Genomic DNA, 16,952 nt, shown 5'->3' with positions numbered 1-16,952 from the left:
AGATTGGTGGAAGCGTTGGTGTGTGCCCAAGATTGGTTGCTTGCTTCTAATAATAAGATTTTTATCGAAGATACCATTCTTGAAATGGAGAGCTTGGAAGAAGGTTATATAAATTATTATTGTGGATTTCAATTGTATCTTTTATATGTTCATGCATTTTAATATTTGTTTATTATACAATAGGTATAAAGGACTTAGCCTTGTAACAACCCACCATTATCATTCATGAAATGGTTGATGAAAGCTATGAAACGTCCAAAAGTGTGTAAGGTATGTAAGTATCTATTTATGGTTTTGTTTTAATAAATTTAATGATATTTGTCAAAAGCAACCTAGTTTGAAATGGTTTGTAGTTTGTGGTTTTTAAACAGGTTATCGTTACTTTTGAGTTGTGAGATATGGTTTGAAAATATATTCTTATGTTATTTTGTACGAGTTGTTAAAACCAACACATGTATAAAATAATGAAGGTATATGCCTAACCTTTGATGGCATTATTCACATGTCATTGGGATTTTGAGATGATATTCAGTTTCTATTACTTTGAAAGTTGGAATAAGGTTCACTAATTAGTAAAGTAATTCCTTCTTCACAAAACTATTTTTGGATCTTCAAAAAAAAAAAATGTGTTACCGCCATATTTATGAAACTATTTTGGGGACACAACCCCAAATTAACTACAATAGAACTCACTTAGCGTGGCTAATGTTTTTAGTATGTGTTTCAGGTAAGGAGAATGTTTGAATGTTCGTGGCTTTTTAGCATTGGCAGCGGTTACCTAAATCTTTTAGTGTTTTGATAAGTTCCGTGTTTTAAGCAATTCGTACACTTTGTTGTTTTGTTCATACTTTGTTTAATCATTCTGGTACGTATTGGTGGCATTTTGGTCTAAAACTATGTGTGCTTGTCATATTACCAACGAGTTAGGTTCCCGGGGCCTTACACAAATCAAATACAAATAAAATACTAAAAAAGAGCCAATCTGTTAGTGGTATCAATATCAAACACAAATTAAAACTAAATGTCAAAATGACTCGACCCGCTTAGGCACATTTATTTCTTCCAGGCTTAGAGGGACATGTTTCTCAGCCATGACCACGTCGTTCAAAGATTCCACAAAGGTTAGCTTTTTTTTTTACTTTCATTGGTGTCCTTTCCATTTTGTAGCCTTGTTGGGTGGGGCGGCCCTTTTAATCGCCTTTTAGCTCCGAAGGGGGATGTAATTCTCTAATAGATGATAAGTTAAGCCACTATGCTTCATTACGAATTGGAGAAACCTCAAATGACTAAGTAGCACAATAATCAGGAAATGAGTTTCATTTATCAACAAATTGCCAAGTGTTGAAATAAAGTTTTCCACGTGCACTCAAAACATGAGAATGCAAATGCTTAAATATCTCACTTACCACACAAGAAGGTTGTTTTTTAAATCCAAATCAACTTCATCAACAACCTTTACATTTTTCTCTTTTTGAGTTATCAACTCAAATATACCTTTATTTCAATTAAAAGACCTCAAAGAATATGCATCGACTTTTGACATCAAATTACCGTACTAACCTATAAAATGTAAGTTAAACACATGTCGTGATTGCTAAGAAACGAGCACCTTTAAGTACATTGTTAGTAATCTCGGACAAATTTGAAGTGAGTAGCCCACATCACTTTCCACCATCATGTGTAAGTGTCCATCTGACTAAGGCATGTGACTCGAGCCACTTGCGGGCTTTTTGGATTTATTTTTCCAATTTCCTTGGTCATAATGAAACTTATCATTATAGTTATTAAAAAATGCCTTAAGCAATACCTCTAGAAACTTATGAATTTTATTGACGTAGAAAAAGAAACCAAAATCAATATGATTTTTATAAACAATTCCTGTGAAACCAAGTGGCTCTATCCAAGGAGATCCTTGTTCGTTAACTGCCTTTAGGATTCCAGCATGACAATCGGATATCAGACCTATCCCTTCAGTATCTTTCACCACAAGTTTCTTAATATGAGAAAGACACCAACTCTACCTATCGTAAGTTTCATTTTTAACAAAAGCAAATGCAAGTGGTAATATTTGATTATTACCATCAACTCCTATCGCAGTCATCATCTTACCCTTATACTTCCCCTACAAATGTGTGGCATCAATGTTAATCACACGTCAAAAATGCTTAAATCCATTGATAGAAAGATCGAATGCTCAAAACATACATCTAAATTTCACGAGCTCTACACCAGTATGTCTCAAAATGCACCATTCAACAGTGATCCCCTTGGAATGACTTTTTAGTGCCTCCATAAATTTAGGTAAAATTATCTAAGATTCAATCTCATCCCCAAAGACAACTTCCATTGCATTTTGTTTTCGTAACCTAACCTTCATGTATGAAGGAGTATAGGAATAGCCTAACTTCTTTATTTCTTCAGCTCTCAAAGTGATTTCGCTAATATAAGGTTGCTCTTTTATAAGGTGTTGTATTTCATGACCGATCAAGCTTGCATCTAGGTTAGAATGGTCTTTGAGTAATCTTAGAATGCAAACAAGTATGTAGACCGATAAACTTTGTGATGTCAAAATATCCACTGCGTTTATATTTATGTGCACGAAGTTCCCATTTGCAACCTTGTTGTTGGGGCAGTAAACGAATCAAACGTTCAGCGAACAATTCGTGAACCGTTTGGCGGGAAGTTCGTTTATGTACGTTCTTTAATAAACGAACGAACATGAACAAGAAATTTTGTTCGATTAGTTAAATGGATGAACATGAACAAAGGCCTCGTTCGTTCAATTGTGTTCGTGAACGTTCGGTAAGATATTCGTGAACATGTTCGTGAATATTCATTCATTTGCATTCGTTTGTTTCTGTTTTAATTAAATATTTTTGTACTTTCTCGATAGTTTTTATATTATTTAATATTTATTAATTTTATTACCCTAACAATAAAGCTAGAGATGAGATTTTTATATCATAGCATCAGAGAAGAAAGAAGAAATCATGGCATCAGAGAAAAAACAAAAAACCTAATTAGTGGAGAAGAAAGATGACCTAATCAGTGGAACGTTTTTCAGTAAGTATTTTTAAATCATACTTATTATTATTATTATTATTATTATTAAAACTTTATGAATGTTAGAGTAGTAATCGTGTACTCATTTGAATTGAAAAATGTGTGTTTTTATCTGCTTTGCAACTTGAAATATGTTAGGGTAGTAATCGTATAAATCCACCTGCGACCCAATACCCCTGTACCCAAAAAATTCAAAGAATTCACAAATTCAAGAATGCCAAGAAATCAGGAATAAAATTTCTGCAATGCCAATAAACAAAACTAATTTGGCTTCTATAATTAAATGACGAAAACTCGACATAAAACTTATCTGACTTCTATAATTAAAAGACGAAAACTCGACATAGAATGTGTGTACATTGACCTGAAAAACACTCGTTTATGTGTGTGTACACTGACCTGAAAAACACTCGTTTATTTGTTATTTAGGGGGGAGCACCCAGAATTAAAAAAACAACACTGTCATGATTTATACAAGAAAGAAAAGGAAAATAATCTTAGTGAGCCAGAGAGGAGAAAGGCTCATAAATCTCGTATAAGGTGTAGTTTGGACAACTTTTGTATTGTTTTGAGTGACCTAACGGACCGTCAAAAAGAAGTTATAGCAAAAACTCCCTTTTCAAGTCTTCTAGACTTGGAGAAGGGAGGTTTAAGCCTACAACAAGACTAAATCAAATCAATAGTTAGCCATTTTAATTGTGATAAAATAACGCTAACGATGAAGGTGCCTCAATAGTTAGCCATTTTAAGGGGGTGAGACCCAAGACTTTCCTATTACAAATGAAGATTTTTCTATTATAATGGGTATACAAAATGAAAAAGGTGCCTCACTAGTTGCAGAAAACATGGAATTGGATAATGATCTACTCGATAAATTTTGCATTTTGGAAAAAAAATGAGAAGTACAAAAGTATTGACGTTAATAAGGTTAAGAATGAACTCAAAAATGTCGTTGATGACAATGCTATTAAGCAAAGCTTTGCATTAATAGCATTGCATTACATTGTTTTTCCTGCCCCGACGGGTAAATTGGGAAAGAAATTTTTGTTGTATGTGAAGGATGTTAATAGTCTTCATGACCAACCATGGGTAACTGTTGCTATGAATGCTCTCAAGCACGGTGTTCAAACATACAATTGATTTGATTACCACTCATAGCAACAGTAAGAAAACAAAAGGCAATAGAACATATCTTTGGGGATTGAGACGAATCTTATATAATTTTACCTAAATTTATGGAGGCACTCAAAAAGTTCAATATAGGGACCATCATTGGATGGTTCGTTTTAAAACAGAATTGTTTGTAGCACGTGGAATTTAGATGTTCATATTGGTCATTTGATCCTTCTATCAATGGATTTGATCAGCATTGATGCACACATTTGTATAACAAGTATAAAGGTAAGATGATGATTGCAATGGGAGTTGATGGTAATAATCAGATATTGTCACTTGCATTTGTTATTGTTGAAAATGAATCATACAGTAGTTAGAGTTGGTTTCTTTCTCATGTTAAGAAACATGTAGTGAAAGATACTAAAGGGGCATGTCTAATATCCGATCGTCATGCTGGAATCCTAAAGGCTGTTAATGAACAAATATCTCCTTGGTTAGAGCCTCTTAGTTTTCACATGTATTGTTTATGAACTCATATTCATTTTGGTTTCAAATTCATCTAAATTACATTCATCATTTTTTTTCACATGTATTACTTAAGGCATTTTATCAACAACGTTAATGGTAAGTTTTCGCAACTCACAACTGAAAGCTTTAGCTTACCGTGGTGGGAGTCAGAGTCAGATTAGAAAGTTTGACTATATTATTAAAGATATTGGAAAAATAAATCCAAAAGCTTGCCAGCAGCTCAAGGCACATGCAGTAGACAGGTGGACACCTGCACATGATGGTAGAAATTAAAATGGACTATTCACCACAGATTTGTCAGGGATTTACAACAGCATACTTAAAGATGCTTATTTCTTACCAATCACGACAGGTGTTCAAGTTACAATTTATAGATTAGTATACTATTTTATGTAAGACGTCCTATAAGATCTAGTGCTCAAGTTAATGGATATATGTATACTCCCCATGTTTTGGCCAAACGAGCAACTTTAATTGTTGCACATTCTTTTAGGTCTTTTAATCAACATCGACATAAAGGTATATTTGAGGTGATAACTCAAAAGGGAAAAATGACTAGGCAGTTGATTTGAATAATAAAAAAAAAACTTGCTTGTGTGGTAAGTGGGAGATATTTAGGTATGGCAAACTTTCTATGAGCATTTGGCAATATGTCTTTAAATGTTTTTCAATTGTTGACTACTGTGTTACCTGGTCATCTGAGTTTTCTCCACTTTCTCATAAATTATATTGGCCTAACTCATCATCAATTAGAGAATTACTTCCCAATTCGAAGTTAAAATGGGATGAAAAAGACCGCCCTCGCTCAAAGCTTAGAAGAATGGATGCCTAACGGGTCAAGTCATTTCGAAATTTAGGTTTCTTTTGTATTTGATATTGATGCCATTAACGAATTGACTTTATTTGGTATTTTATTTGTATTTGATTTGCTAAAAAGACGATTAGTTTGATTCATTTTGTGGTTTGGATTAACTTGAAAATTATTGTTTCCAAATGATTTTTTTTTTTTTTTTTTTTTGCATAACCTTAGAATTAAGCATCGCAGGATTGTAGTTTCAATTTTTGCAGATTTTTTAAAATGTTTGTAGAATTTTTTAAAAGGGTTGTTATTGTTAATTTTTGCAAATTTTTTGCTGAATTTCAACATAATTTTGGGGTTTTTTTAGTTTTTTATGAAATTCTGATTTCGTAAAGGACAAAAATAGATTAAACCATATTTTTGCTAATCTGCGTGCTCTCTAATTCTATTTTTGATTGAAAAATAAAAAATATTAAAATAAACATGTTATGTGTACAAACAATGAAATCGCATGTGTGTAAGAAACTGAAAATCGCATGTGGTAAATAAAAGGAAATCGCATGTGAAAAAATGGAAGTCGCACGTTATAAACCCAATTTCGCATGTTGATTCTGAATCGTGTACGCAATGTACGTTAAGAAATTTTGTACGTTAACTGGCCTCTATATATATGTATTTTTGTATCTACACCTAATTGGGGAAAAAAACTTTTTAACTTTTTTTTAAATGGGAAGATAGCACCTACACCGCCAATCGGGACACGTGAACATCCTAAACCGCAGGCGATGTCAAGAAAACCAACAAGATCGGGAACATAATTGCAGACAACCCGCCACTAGTGCTTAATCTGTACTGTGCTCCTAGTGGTAGATTCAGGTCAAGTCTGGTGAATAGGGCTTCAGCCGCCCAGTTTAATTATAACCGGAAACGTTGTAATGAGTGGCGAATGTGGGTCCGATGAAGGTCAACCCGTCAAGGAAGACGGTTTACAAGTCTTCTGTTACGCCACCGCCGATGGAAATGGCGCCGCTCCAAAGCAACAGACTAGTGTGGCTAGCTCTAGTGAACGACAATTTCTTAGCTTGGTGTTTCAACAGCATATGAAACATCTCAACTTACTAACACCTATACATCTACATTCTCATTTCTTTGTTTAGAATTGATTGTGCCTATATATAAATTCTCAAAAACATTTCTAATGTACAATAGTTTTACACTTGACACCCTATTTAAAAACGATCTAATGGCTCAATCAATGGTCAACGGCTAATCTTGAGGCACGCAAAGTATAGAATCCAACGACCCCTACGATCTATGTTATAACTTATAAGACCAACTAACCACTATTCACTCCATTCAAACAAAGGCCATACTCTCAGTTAACATTTCATCTAAAATATGCATATACATGAAAACCTAATTACAAAATAAAACCGAAATAAATACAGGAAAATACTAGAAACCATAACGACTACCTGTTCCGTCAAGAAAACGGTCAGTATGCCACCCTTTTGCACGTAATTCAGACAGCAATGTCGGCATTACTGTATTCATCTTTTCATAAGCCTCTTCTATCGTTTCCACCTCCCGGTTTGCGTAAGCTGCCACTAGCCACCCTCGTAATGCATCTTCGCCGCTAGCGTTCTGCTCCAACACCAAGTCTGTTGAGGTATTTCCAAAATTTAAAACAAAGTTTTCATCTGGCAATATTTCTTTGAGTTGTTTAAGTCTTGAAGGCTTCATGACTTTGCGCAAGTTTCGGCCCACTTTGACGTTTCCAGCCCCTTTTATTATTCTCCCAGGAAAGAAAAGATCTTCTCTGAATCTTAGGTCTGCAGGACCGGATACCTTTCCTGTCTGAATTGTAACATATTCGGTTTCGATTACTAACAGATCAAACGATTAAAAATAAAATAAAAGTATCTATAATGAAAACGAGTCAAAACAGTTTGAGCAGCTTAAATACGGGAGACGTTTCAATGCAAGAACTATTAAAAGAACCAATTTGGAACATTTATTTGTTTGTGTGTTTATTTAAGATTCTAACGTGAGTTACGTGACAATTAAGATACATCATGGTTATGTGATGTACTTGAATTAATATATGCATGTGTAGATAAAGTTATGTGCATTCCTATATTATAAACGTTTACGCACGTGTAGACTGATTACAACTCTTTAACCTACACATGTGTACGAAACTTGTTACGGTGAAGAGAGAAATAAAAAGTAAGAAATTAATCAATTAAAGAAAGAAATCATTTATTTTTTTATTATTATATATTTTTCATTTAAATAACAAATGAATGGTTTAGATTGATTCTCATAGTTCTCGCATTATTTGTGGTTATGTACTTATGTGTGATACCCTCCGCCATAACTAGGGTATATATATACATACACACACATACATATAGTTGAAACTCCTTACGACTAGGGGTGCAAACGAGCCGAGCGGCTCGCGAGCTACTTGAGATCGGCTCGAGAAAAAGCTCGAAACGAGCCGAGCCTTATCGAGCCCGAGCCGAGCTTGAGCCTCAAAACAAAGCTCGTTTGTTTATCGAGCCTGAGCTCGAGCCTCGCATGTGAAGCTCGTTATGCTCGTCGAGCCTTATCGAGCCTTAGTGTAAACGAGCCGAGTCGAGCCAAGCTTATTTAAACTTGTTTACAACCCGACCTCGAACCTAAAAATAAGCTTATTTAGTAAACGAGCCCGAGCCCGAGCTTCAATTATCGAGCTCGCGAGCCTAAAAAGTCTATTATTTAAATTATTTTAATTTAATATACTAATTAATAGATAATAAACGAGCCGAGCTCGAGCTTGAGAAAATACAAACGAGCCGAGCTCGAGCTTTGAAAACAAAGCTCGAATCGAGCCGAGCTCGAGCCCGAGCTTTCATAAGTTAATCGAGCTCGAGCTCGAGCCTGGTCGAGCTCGGGCTCGGCTCGGCTCGTTTGCACCCCTACTTACGACATAGCATTTATTTAACCAACCTTTAAGAAATCTTCAATTATCATTGCAGTGCGCTGTGGATTTAACGTGTTGATAGGAGCAGATCTCATTTCTTCATACGTACTATAAACATGCACTGCAGAAAGAAAAGACCCAACAACAATCTGCAACATAGCGATACAAATTAAAACCCAAACCAATATGTTCGCAAGATATAAAAGGGACACGCAATACAAAAATGAAATATACCTTTCCTTGCATTGAAGAACAAACGGTAGAAACTAACTGAATCCCGGCACCCAATCCAATCACATTAAACACAGTAGAAATCGCCTCTCCTTTTGCATACAAATCACTAAGGTTGCCCTCTTTCGCGAACGAAGAATAAATTGGCAATCTTGTTGCTCTTGCAGCAACCGTTGCCATCCCCTGTCAAATTACAAAATCAAGATTTGTTATTGACTAGTGGGTTCACGCGGGGTTCGAAACGTACATAAAAAAAATCGTGACGGGACGTTTTACGTGACGACAAAAAACCACGTCACGGAGGTATAGTCGAAGGTGATGGAAAAGTTACATCGTTTATTCAAACAATGTTGCATCGAAAATGTATATAAAGATAAGCATAACGATCACGCATTGCAGCGGGTCGGATTAAACATAGATAAAAAAAAACACGTCGCAATGGTGTAAAAAACCAAATGGTTTAAAATAACCGGTAGGTTTAAAAATAACTCACGTGGAGCGTTACGGAACCATTAAAAAATCACGTAACAGAATATTCAAACTCAAAGTGATAACTTTATCAAAGTTCAGGGGTTGGGTAAATCGGTTAAAAAAGTAAAATATAAATTTGTCAAAGTTGAGGGGCTAAATGATAAATTATTACAGATGAAGGGTTGTTAACTAAAAAGGCAAAAATGGCACTATCGTTAAGCAGTGAAGGCTGTGAAGCACACATAAATGTTATAATAGTTTCCATGTAAACTCAAACCGTCAATGATTAACCACCAAATTACCTTGGCAAAATTTCCAAGTCCAGCCATTTCAAGAAACAGCTGTGGGCATAACGGCGATAGAACTTCCAAACCGGTGCCCACGTCGTATAACACATCAGCTAAAAATCAAAAGTAGAATAAAAGTTAATATTTCTGCCAAAATATAAACCAAATTGTTAAAAAACAATGTGTGTGCTTTGGAACGATTCAAACCAAAAATCCGCCACCGTTTGGGCTCAGAATCCATTCTTGCACCTAAATTGCTACATATTAGCTTCCCCACATGCTGCATACCATCCTTAAGTACCTGTTCGAAACTAACACAATCAATTAAACGTTTCTGAATTCATGAAATTCGTTAAGAGCTCATTCTCACCCAACTAACGGCAGTAGCTTGTGCTGGGGTAGGTCTCAATCCTGCAGCAAATAACAGTGACTACAAAAGACGTATAATTGATCAACAAGAGTTTTCAAAACAAACGGAACTATGCGATGACTTGAAGTATTAAAAGAAGACCTGAGTTGATAACACGGATAATGCAGCACTTGAAAAGTGTTGTAAGGCTCGAAATTGCGTGTATCTTAGATATCCTTCATTAACACTGCACTAGATTTAGTTTCATAAGAATTGACAGTTAAAATAACAGTTTTATGAGGTTGAAAACGATATAAACGTATGTTTTATGACCTCACCTGTATGGATAACCAGAAGGGAAAAAAGTATTGACAAAAGACTCCGAAAGCTTATGGATTACTGGTCTTGAATCATTAAGCACCTTCACCTAAAAAAATAAAAAATAAAACAACCATTAAAACTGTTTGTGATTTCTTCTCATGTAAACAATTTCGTCATCTTATTATGAACTGGGTGCATTTCAAAACTGAAATAAAACAGAAAAAAAAAAACTAATTTTTTAAAGATTTCTAACTGGCATTTCGTCGAACACTTAACAGGCAGAAAAAAAATACTGACGAAAAAAATAATTAAAAAACAACCATTAATACCGTATGTGATTTCTTCTCATATAAACAATTTTCTCATTTTATTACGAATTGGGTGTATTTCAAAACTGAAGAAAAAAACCCTATTTTTTTTTTTTAATTCTAATTGGCATTTCGTCGAACAGGTAACAGGCAGAAAGAAAACTAACGAAAAGTTGGCCGTCTGGTTGAAACTGAAAGTGGCGGGAGACGGTGTCGGAGGTCTCAGTCCAAGAGACAACCGTGGGAACTATTTCCGGCGAAGTATTTTCGGCATCTTTCTTCAGCAAGTTTATCTTTTCCTGGAATTAAAATGTGAATAAGTGACATTACTTTGAAAATATGAACTGAACAGAGGATTGGATGAAAGAGGGTACGGACCAGTAAATTCATGGCGGAGAGGGGTGGACGGTGGCGGTGGTGCCGCCGGTGAATTGGGGATGTGATAACGGTAGCAAACTCCGGCGACCTTTTATACTTGCTCCTCAAGGTTTATCCTGGGATTTCAAAGAGTGCCACTTAGCCCCCCTCTACTTATGTTTAAAAGTTAACTTTCATATTTCTTTTTTGTTCTTTGATGGTTTGCAATCGGGTATTCCTATCCGATTGAGAACACCGTCATCAACGGTTTGTGCAGGAGGTTTCGGGTAAGTAAATCGGAAGGAGGTAATCGATTTGGGTAGGTGAGGATTGTGTGATGATTATATGTGTGTGTCTGTGTGTTTGCCTTGAAAACAACGCAAGGAGGTGTTTGTCATCGGTAAAACCGACGCTGGTGGGAGGGATTTTAGGTTGTGGTGTACGGGTATTTGAGGTGGCACTTTTACATTGATTGGATTTTGGGTATCATCAGGTGGTGCCCCGACCTCCCTTATATATTCATTAATCCTGAACCAATAAAAAACCATTAGTCATTTTAGAATGACTAGGCATGAATTATTATATTTTAACTATTGAAAATCATACTTAAACATAACTTTCTAAGATCATATATTTTCTTTTAAAATTGTAATTTTTAATATATTATAAGTTTCTAGAGGTTTCAGTTTTATTTCTTTCATTGCTCCCCTCATATATTATATAACTCCACTCACGTGTCTAACATCGCTTATTGCCACTTTACTTCGTATACTACACAAGTGTTAATTTTTTCACGATATAGGGATTTTTTTCATATAACCTAACCTGACTCTGCAGGGAAAGCAAGTAATGAGATAATTTAGTGAGAATAAATGAAAAGCTACATAGAACCGATAGAATTGTGAGAACAATGCTAAGAGTGATTATGCTAAGGGGCATGTAGTCCATGTTGTGCCATTTGATCTTTCCAACTTTGTAGATTGTTTTTTCAAACGAGTTATTAGTGCAAGATTTTAGTTGTCATAGTGGAAGGGGCGCTATGTGATGGAGTGGTGTGTTCTGATAATCGTGAAACATCGTTGAAAATAATGTGGTAACGGTTAGTGACATTGGTCACGACTATGGTGGACATTTCTTTTTTGTATTTTATTTTCCCTAAATATGCTACATAATTTACATCCCAATTAAACTAAATTTAAAATTTTCAAAAAAAAAAAAAAAAAAAAAAAACCTTTTATCTTTTAGGTTGTTTTTATTTTTATTTGTATGTTTTAGGTTTTTTTTTCTTTAGTGTACTTTTTTTTTAATTTAATGCAAATGTGTTTTTACCTTATTTGCCTCTCATATTTAATTTTACGTATTTAAAAAATATTGTTTTTGGAATTTGACAGAGGATGGCAACGCTTAAGGCATCTGATATTATAACGGAATTGATGTAAATTTAGGTGTAACTTTATAGGTGTATGAGTTAGCCCTTTAAATTAAAAAGAAAAATATACTTAGTGCTCTATTATTTCTGTCTAGCCTTAATTTTATTTCTCTTTTCATTTTCCGTTTCATTTTCCTTCTATCTTTTACAATCTCCAATCGATGATCTCAAAAAACCTCACTCCACTTGGATACATGTATGGATTGTTTGTTTCGAAGACAAAAACACCCTAAAAACGTCATCTTCTCCCTCTTCTATCACATATATGGTTTTTAATACATCGTCCATCAATTAAAACAGACCGTTGTTCTATCGGAAGTTTGAAATCAAAAGCACCCTCCGTCACATATAGTTATATAAACTTTTCTACACAACTATGTTCATAATCAACATCTCATGGTCATAATCTTTCAAACAATCGTTACCAAAAACACAAACCTAAAGATATCAAGTAGCAAATTTCATAAAACACATCAAGTAACAAAACTAAAACCTCTAATAATCTTTGACAAACTAATGTTAATGAGTAAAACAATTATAATTTCGAGTTAAACTTGTGAAATGGTTTCTTCTTCATTCTCTCCAGACATTTCCTCTAGCGACTTGCCATTCGATTCAGGCACCAAAAACGTACAAATCGTACCCAAAAGATTGATCACACCCAACACGATCAACGAGTTCTTGACCCCGATACCCGCAGGATACCCGGCATCCGCCTTAGCCGGATCCTTACTTTGCGCCAAATATAAGAACCCAAACGCGCCCACGATGGCGCCTAGTTTCCCCGATGCAGCGGAGATACCATGACAAGTCGAACGAAGCCTAGCCGGGAAAATCTCGGCTGGGACGACAAAAGTTGTCGCGTTCGGCCCAAAATTCGCGAAAAAGAATGTTAACGAGTATATCACCACAAACCATATGTTGTTTTGAGGAAGAGTCCAATGGTGGTATGGGATGGCTAATGCGAACATAAAGATTGTCATCATCGAAAACCCGATTAGTTGTATCTTAAAACGCCCGATTCTATCGATCAAGAACACCGTAAACCAATATCCGGGGACTGTGCTGCATAGTGCGATTAGGGTTTGTGCCCTCGCGATTCGGTACACTTCGTGAATCGCGTTCATCTTTTTCGCCGCGGGTATCCACCCGATGGCGCTAAAGATATCTTTCTGGAACAAGTTTTGGCTGTAATACGCGATATCTAACAAGAACCAAGTGCTTGTTGTTCCGAGTAAATGCAACCCGTGTCGTTTAAGGAAATCTTTACTAAAAAGCCCGAAAGTGTTACCTGTTTTCGAGACCACCCGATCGAGCTTCGGCTGGTCAGCTTTGATCTCCATTTGCATCACTTTTGACATGTCCATCGCTGCTTGGTTAGCGTTTTTCGCCACCAAGGCCGTGTAACGCGCGGTTTCAGGCATCTTCATCCGCCAATAATAAGTCAAGATCGCAGGAACCGCTCCCACCATTAGAATAATCCGCCACACATAATCCGCCTCGGGTACTGTGGACCCCACCGGATCAACCTCGTAAGGCGGGGCCTTGTAATGTGCATCAAATAATGATGACACGATAATCGCGAAAACCCCACCTCCTAAAATACCAAACCCTTGCATCGCGAACACCGCCGCAATAAACGCCCCTCGCGTTTTCTTATTCGAATATTCGGACATGATCGTGGCCGAGAGCGGGTAGTCGCCACCAATCCCAAACCCAAGCCAAAACCGGAAGAAACAAAGCGTAGCCATGACCGATTTCGGGCTGCTTCCAAACGATAAACCCGAACCGATCGAACATATACACATGAGCATAAGTGTAATACCATAAACCTTTTTCCGGCCCAGTTTATCACCTAGCCACCCGAAGAACAGTTGTCCGGATAGGGTTCCGACAAGAGCGACACCATTTACGGCCGCAGAAACGTTCGGAGGTAAGTTTCCCGGCTTCGGAGAGCCGGGTTGGTGGTAGTAAATCCGGCCAAGCATCTTGGTAACCAAAGATATGCAAAAGAGGTCATAAGCATCGGTTAAAAACCCCATTCCGGCTATCACTATAGCAGTGAAGTGATACCATTGTGTTTTTGCACCGTCTAGTGCATTGAGAACATGTAGATTGCCCTCAGATGCCATCTTTTAACCTCTCTTTCTCTGCAAAAAAAAAAAAAAAATCCATATAAGTTTTGGGTTGTCACATATATACAGGTGATATGACTTTGTGAGTGATCACATGAGAGGCGAAAACGTTTACACGATATACAGGTGATATGACTTTGTGAGTCATCACATATGACTATTTTCGTCTATCATACGACCCATACGCTATTTTCGCTTTGTTATTGTGTGTGGACAGTGTGTTAGTGGTTTTTTTTTTTTTTTTTTTAATAATTAACCATAAGTTTTAGTTAACCCTAAATTTTTCACAGAATTGAAGTTTAATCATATTAAATAAAACCAAATTATAACCTCATATATATCAATTTAGCCATGCAATATATTTATTAGATTTTTATAAGATGTAACCAAAACTTATAATATATCTACTGGCTATGAGTTGCAGTAAGTATATAACCAATATTCTACCTAAATTAAGGTTGCAATTAGTCTTAAGCCCCCGCGTTCACAAGGGTGTAAAACCGTGCTACCAGCGTAGGGCGGAGGGGCGTGTAAAACGGTGCTAACCGAACAATTACCAAAACCGGGGAAAATGTAAAACAAAAAAGCGAATTTATAACATCAAGTGACCAACTGAAAACACGTACATAAAAAATAAGAACGAAAATGTATTGTATTTGACCTAGCGTATTTTAGGAAATAATTTATGTCGGACGTAAACTAACCTGTACTGATAGACACAGAGAAAAAATATATACAAATTTTTAGAAAATTGAGTACTGATAGATACATAGAAAAAAAACTTTTTACAAGACTATGAGTCTCGGTGTCCAAAATTAAGGTAAAATAAAAAACCAAAAAAAAAAAACATTAAATGACAAAATAACACTATTTATTAGCATATTATCAAAATTAATATATAGAGAGAATTGTTCATTCTTTTTATGTTTTTTCAAAAGACCCATATCAAATATATAATCATCATCAGGAAAATCATGACAACTTTTTTTTATAAACACATTCATCAATAATAATCAATTAATCAAGAAAACAAAAACTCTGAACACAGAAGTTTATAAGCCAGAATCACATACCTGAATATTACCGGATATCAGTTATGTAACACAACGGAAGAATTAACAAGATTTTAACATTTGATCATAGAATTTGATGAGGGTTTATATACTGTAGTGAATGATATAAACCTTGTAGAGAAAGAGTTCGAATTAGGGTAGGATAGAAATATAAGGATGTTGATTAATAATTAATATTTGCAACAAACAATCCGATATTTTAGTTCAATCTGCCTTGCTATTTGCTTGGATTGTTGAGATTATCATATGATCACAATATTCTAGGGAATGTATTTATTTATTAATGGTGTTTCGACTAGTATGGGAATGTAATGTCTAAATAGGGAATGTATTTATTTGTTAATGGTGTTTCGACTAGTATGGGAATGTAATGTCTAAATTACGTAATATAATATTTGGCAAATTAATGTTATTAAATAAATGCTTCATAACTACTAAAATATTATTTTAGTTAGGAAACTCTTCACACCATGCATGATACAAGAAGGGTATCATAAATTTCATTTCAATTTTAAAATAAACCTAAATCAAACAATAATAATCAAATTCAAAGAATTAATTGTATACTAATAAAAGATGAAGTCAATGAACAGTAAATTCACTAAATTGTTTTAAAGATTTTTTATATTTGTTATTTAGTGGGTTTTTACATGTGTTATGTGGTTCTTTAATATATTTTATATTGTGGGGTATGGTGTGGCAAGGGTTTGGGGCATGGGTTGACACGTGGACTTCGAGTCCCCCGGTGGTGAGTGACGTGTTGGGTCGGTATGGCGGGGCGTGACTAGCCCGCGTGGGTTGGCCAGTTTTAATAAAATTAAAAAAAAAGCCTAAAAAACGATTATTTTTTAAATTTTAAACATAGCCGCTATGACCTAGCCAACCAACCAATGAGAGCTGGCCACGGAGGACCGCTAGGCATGCCCAAAGCTCGGGCTGAAACCCCCGCCCAAGGGGCCACGCCGAAACCCAAACCCACCCGGGGTGATGACTTGGGCGTTTGTACCCAACCCACGCCCCAACCCCCGGCCCATACCCCATAGTCTTATGTAACTTGCGTTTGTTTTTTATCGATGTAATTCACGTGTCAGTATTTTTTTATCATATCAAGATTTTTTTTTCTCTATAGGTTGTTGTAACGAGTGAGGTGACGTAACAAAACAAACCGATACCGATCAAATTCCCGCCGTGTTGGTATATTTTTGGTCATATCATGATTTTTTCCTCTATTGGTTACTATAACGAGTGTCAGTACCGTAATTAAACGAACTCATACTCACCCACTGCGCAACGCGCGGGTTTAATAACTCTAATTTATACATATTAATTCAAATGGTCATTAACAGTGTTTCTTGATTTTTTTAATAGTGTTTTTTTAGGTTTTTATTAGTTTAATTAATTTAAACATATATTTTTATATAACTTTTAAGATACGATCAAAGTACCAGTTATCAAACAAGAAATCAAAAAAATAATGTATACTGGTACTGATGTTGTTCAGTACGGTATGGTAGCGA

At 35.6% G+C, this 16,952-nt stretch overlaps 2 protein-coding genes across 2 annotated transcripts; both read right to left on the bottom strand.

Moving 5' to 3' along the window:
* Positions 1-6,826: 6,826 nt before the first annotated feature.
* Positions 6,827-10,976, bottom strand: LOC110878270 (protein root UVB sensitive 2, chloroplastic). The gene is made up of 10 exons (XM_022126548.2): positions 10,820-10,976; positions 10,609-10,740; positions 10,151-10,239; positions 9,975-10,059; positions 9,834-9,893; positions 9,671-9,764; positions 9,479-9,576; positions 8,709-8,888; positions 8,501-8,623; positions 6,827-7,363 (listed from the first exon to the last, which is right to left on the bottom strand). Exons 1-10 carry the CDS (start codon positions 10,829-10,831, stop codon positions 6,962-6,964), a joined length of 1,275 nt encoding a protein of 424 aa, XP_021982240.1. The 5' UTR covers positions 10,832-10,976; the 3' UTR covers positions 6,827-6,961.
* Positions 10,977-12,666: 1,690 nt separating this feature from the next.
* LOC110878271 (inorganic phosphate transporter 1-4) lies at positions 12,667-15,553 on the bottom strand. The gene is made up of 2 exons (XM_022126549.2): positions 15,436-15,553; positions 12,667-14,377 (listed from the first exon to the last, which is right to left on the bottom strand). Exon 2 carries the CDS (start codon positions 14,357-14,359, stop codon positions 12,776-12,778), a length of 1,584 nt encoding a protein of 527 aa, XP_021982241.1. The 5' UTR covers positions 14,360-14,377; positions 15,436-15,553; the 3' UTR covers positions 12,667-12,775.
* Between the last annotated feature and the right edge of the window lie 1,399 nt (positions 15,554-16,952).

This window comes from Helianthus annuus, chromosome 1 (assembly GCF_002127325.2).
Source record: "Helianthus annuus cultivar XRQ/B chromosome 1, HanXRQr2.0-SUNRISE, whole genome shotgun sequence".
NCBI classification, from domain to species: Eukaryota; Viridiplantae; Streptophyta; class Magnoliopsida; order Asterales; family Asteraceae; genus Helianthus; species Helianthus annuus.
This window is presented reverse-complemented; position numbering and strand designations above follow the sequence as displayed.

Bases quoted from the DNA above. Each gene is read 5' to 3' on its own strand.
- LOC110878270 (XM_022126548.2), bottom strand. The intron at 9,894-9,974 runs GTCTTCTTTTAA...CGTCTTTTGTAG, and splicing joins TATCCGTGTTATCAACTCAG to TCACTGTTATTTGCTGCAGG. The intron at 9,765-9,833 runs GTGAGAATGAGC...AGTTTCGAACAG, and splicing joins AAGCTACTGCCGTTAGTTGG to GTACTTAAGGATGGTATGCA.
- LOC110878271 (XM_022126549.2), bottom strand. From the start codon at position 14,359: ATGGCATCTGAGGGCAATCTACATGTTCTCAATGCACTAGACGGTGCA.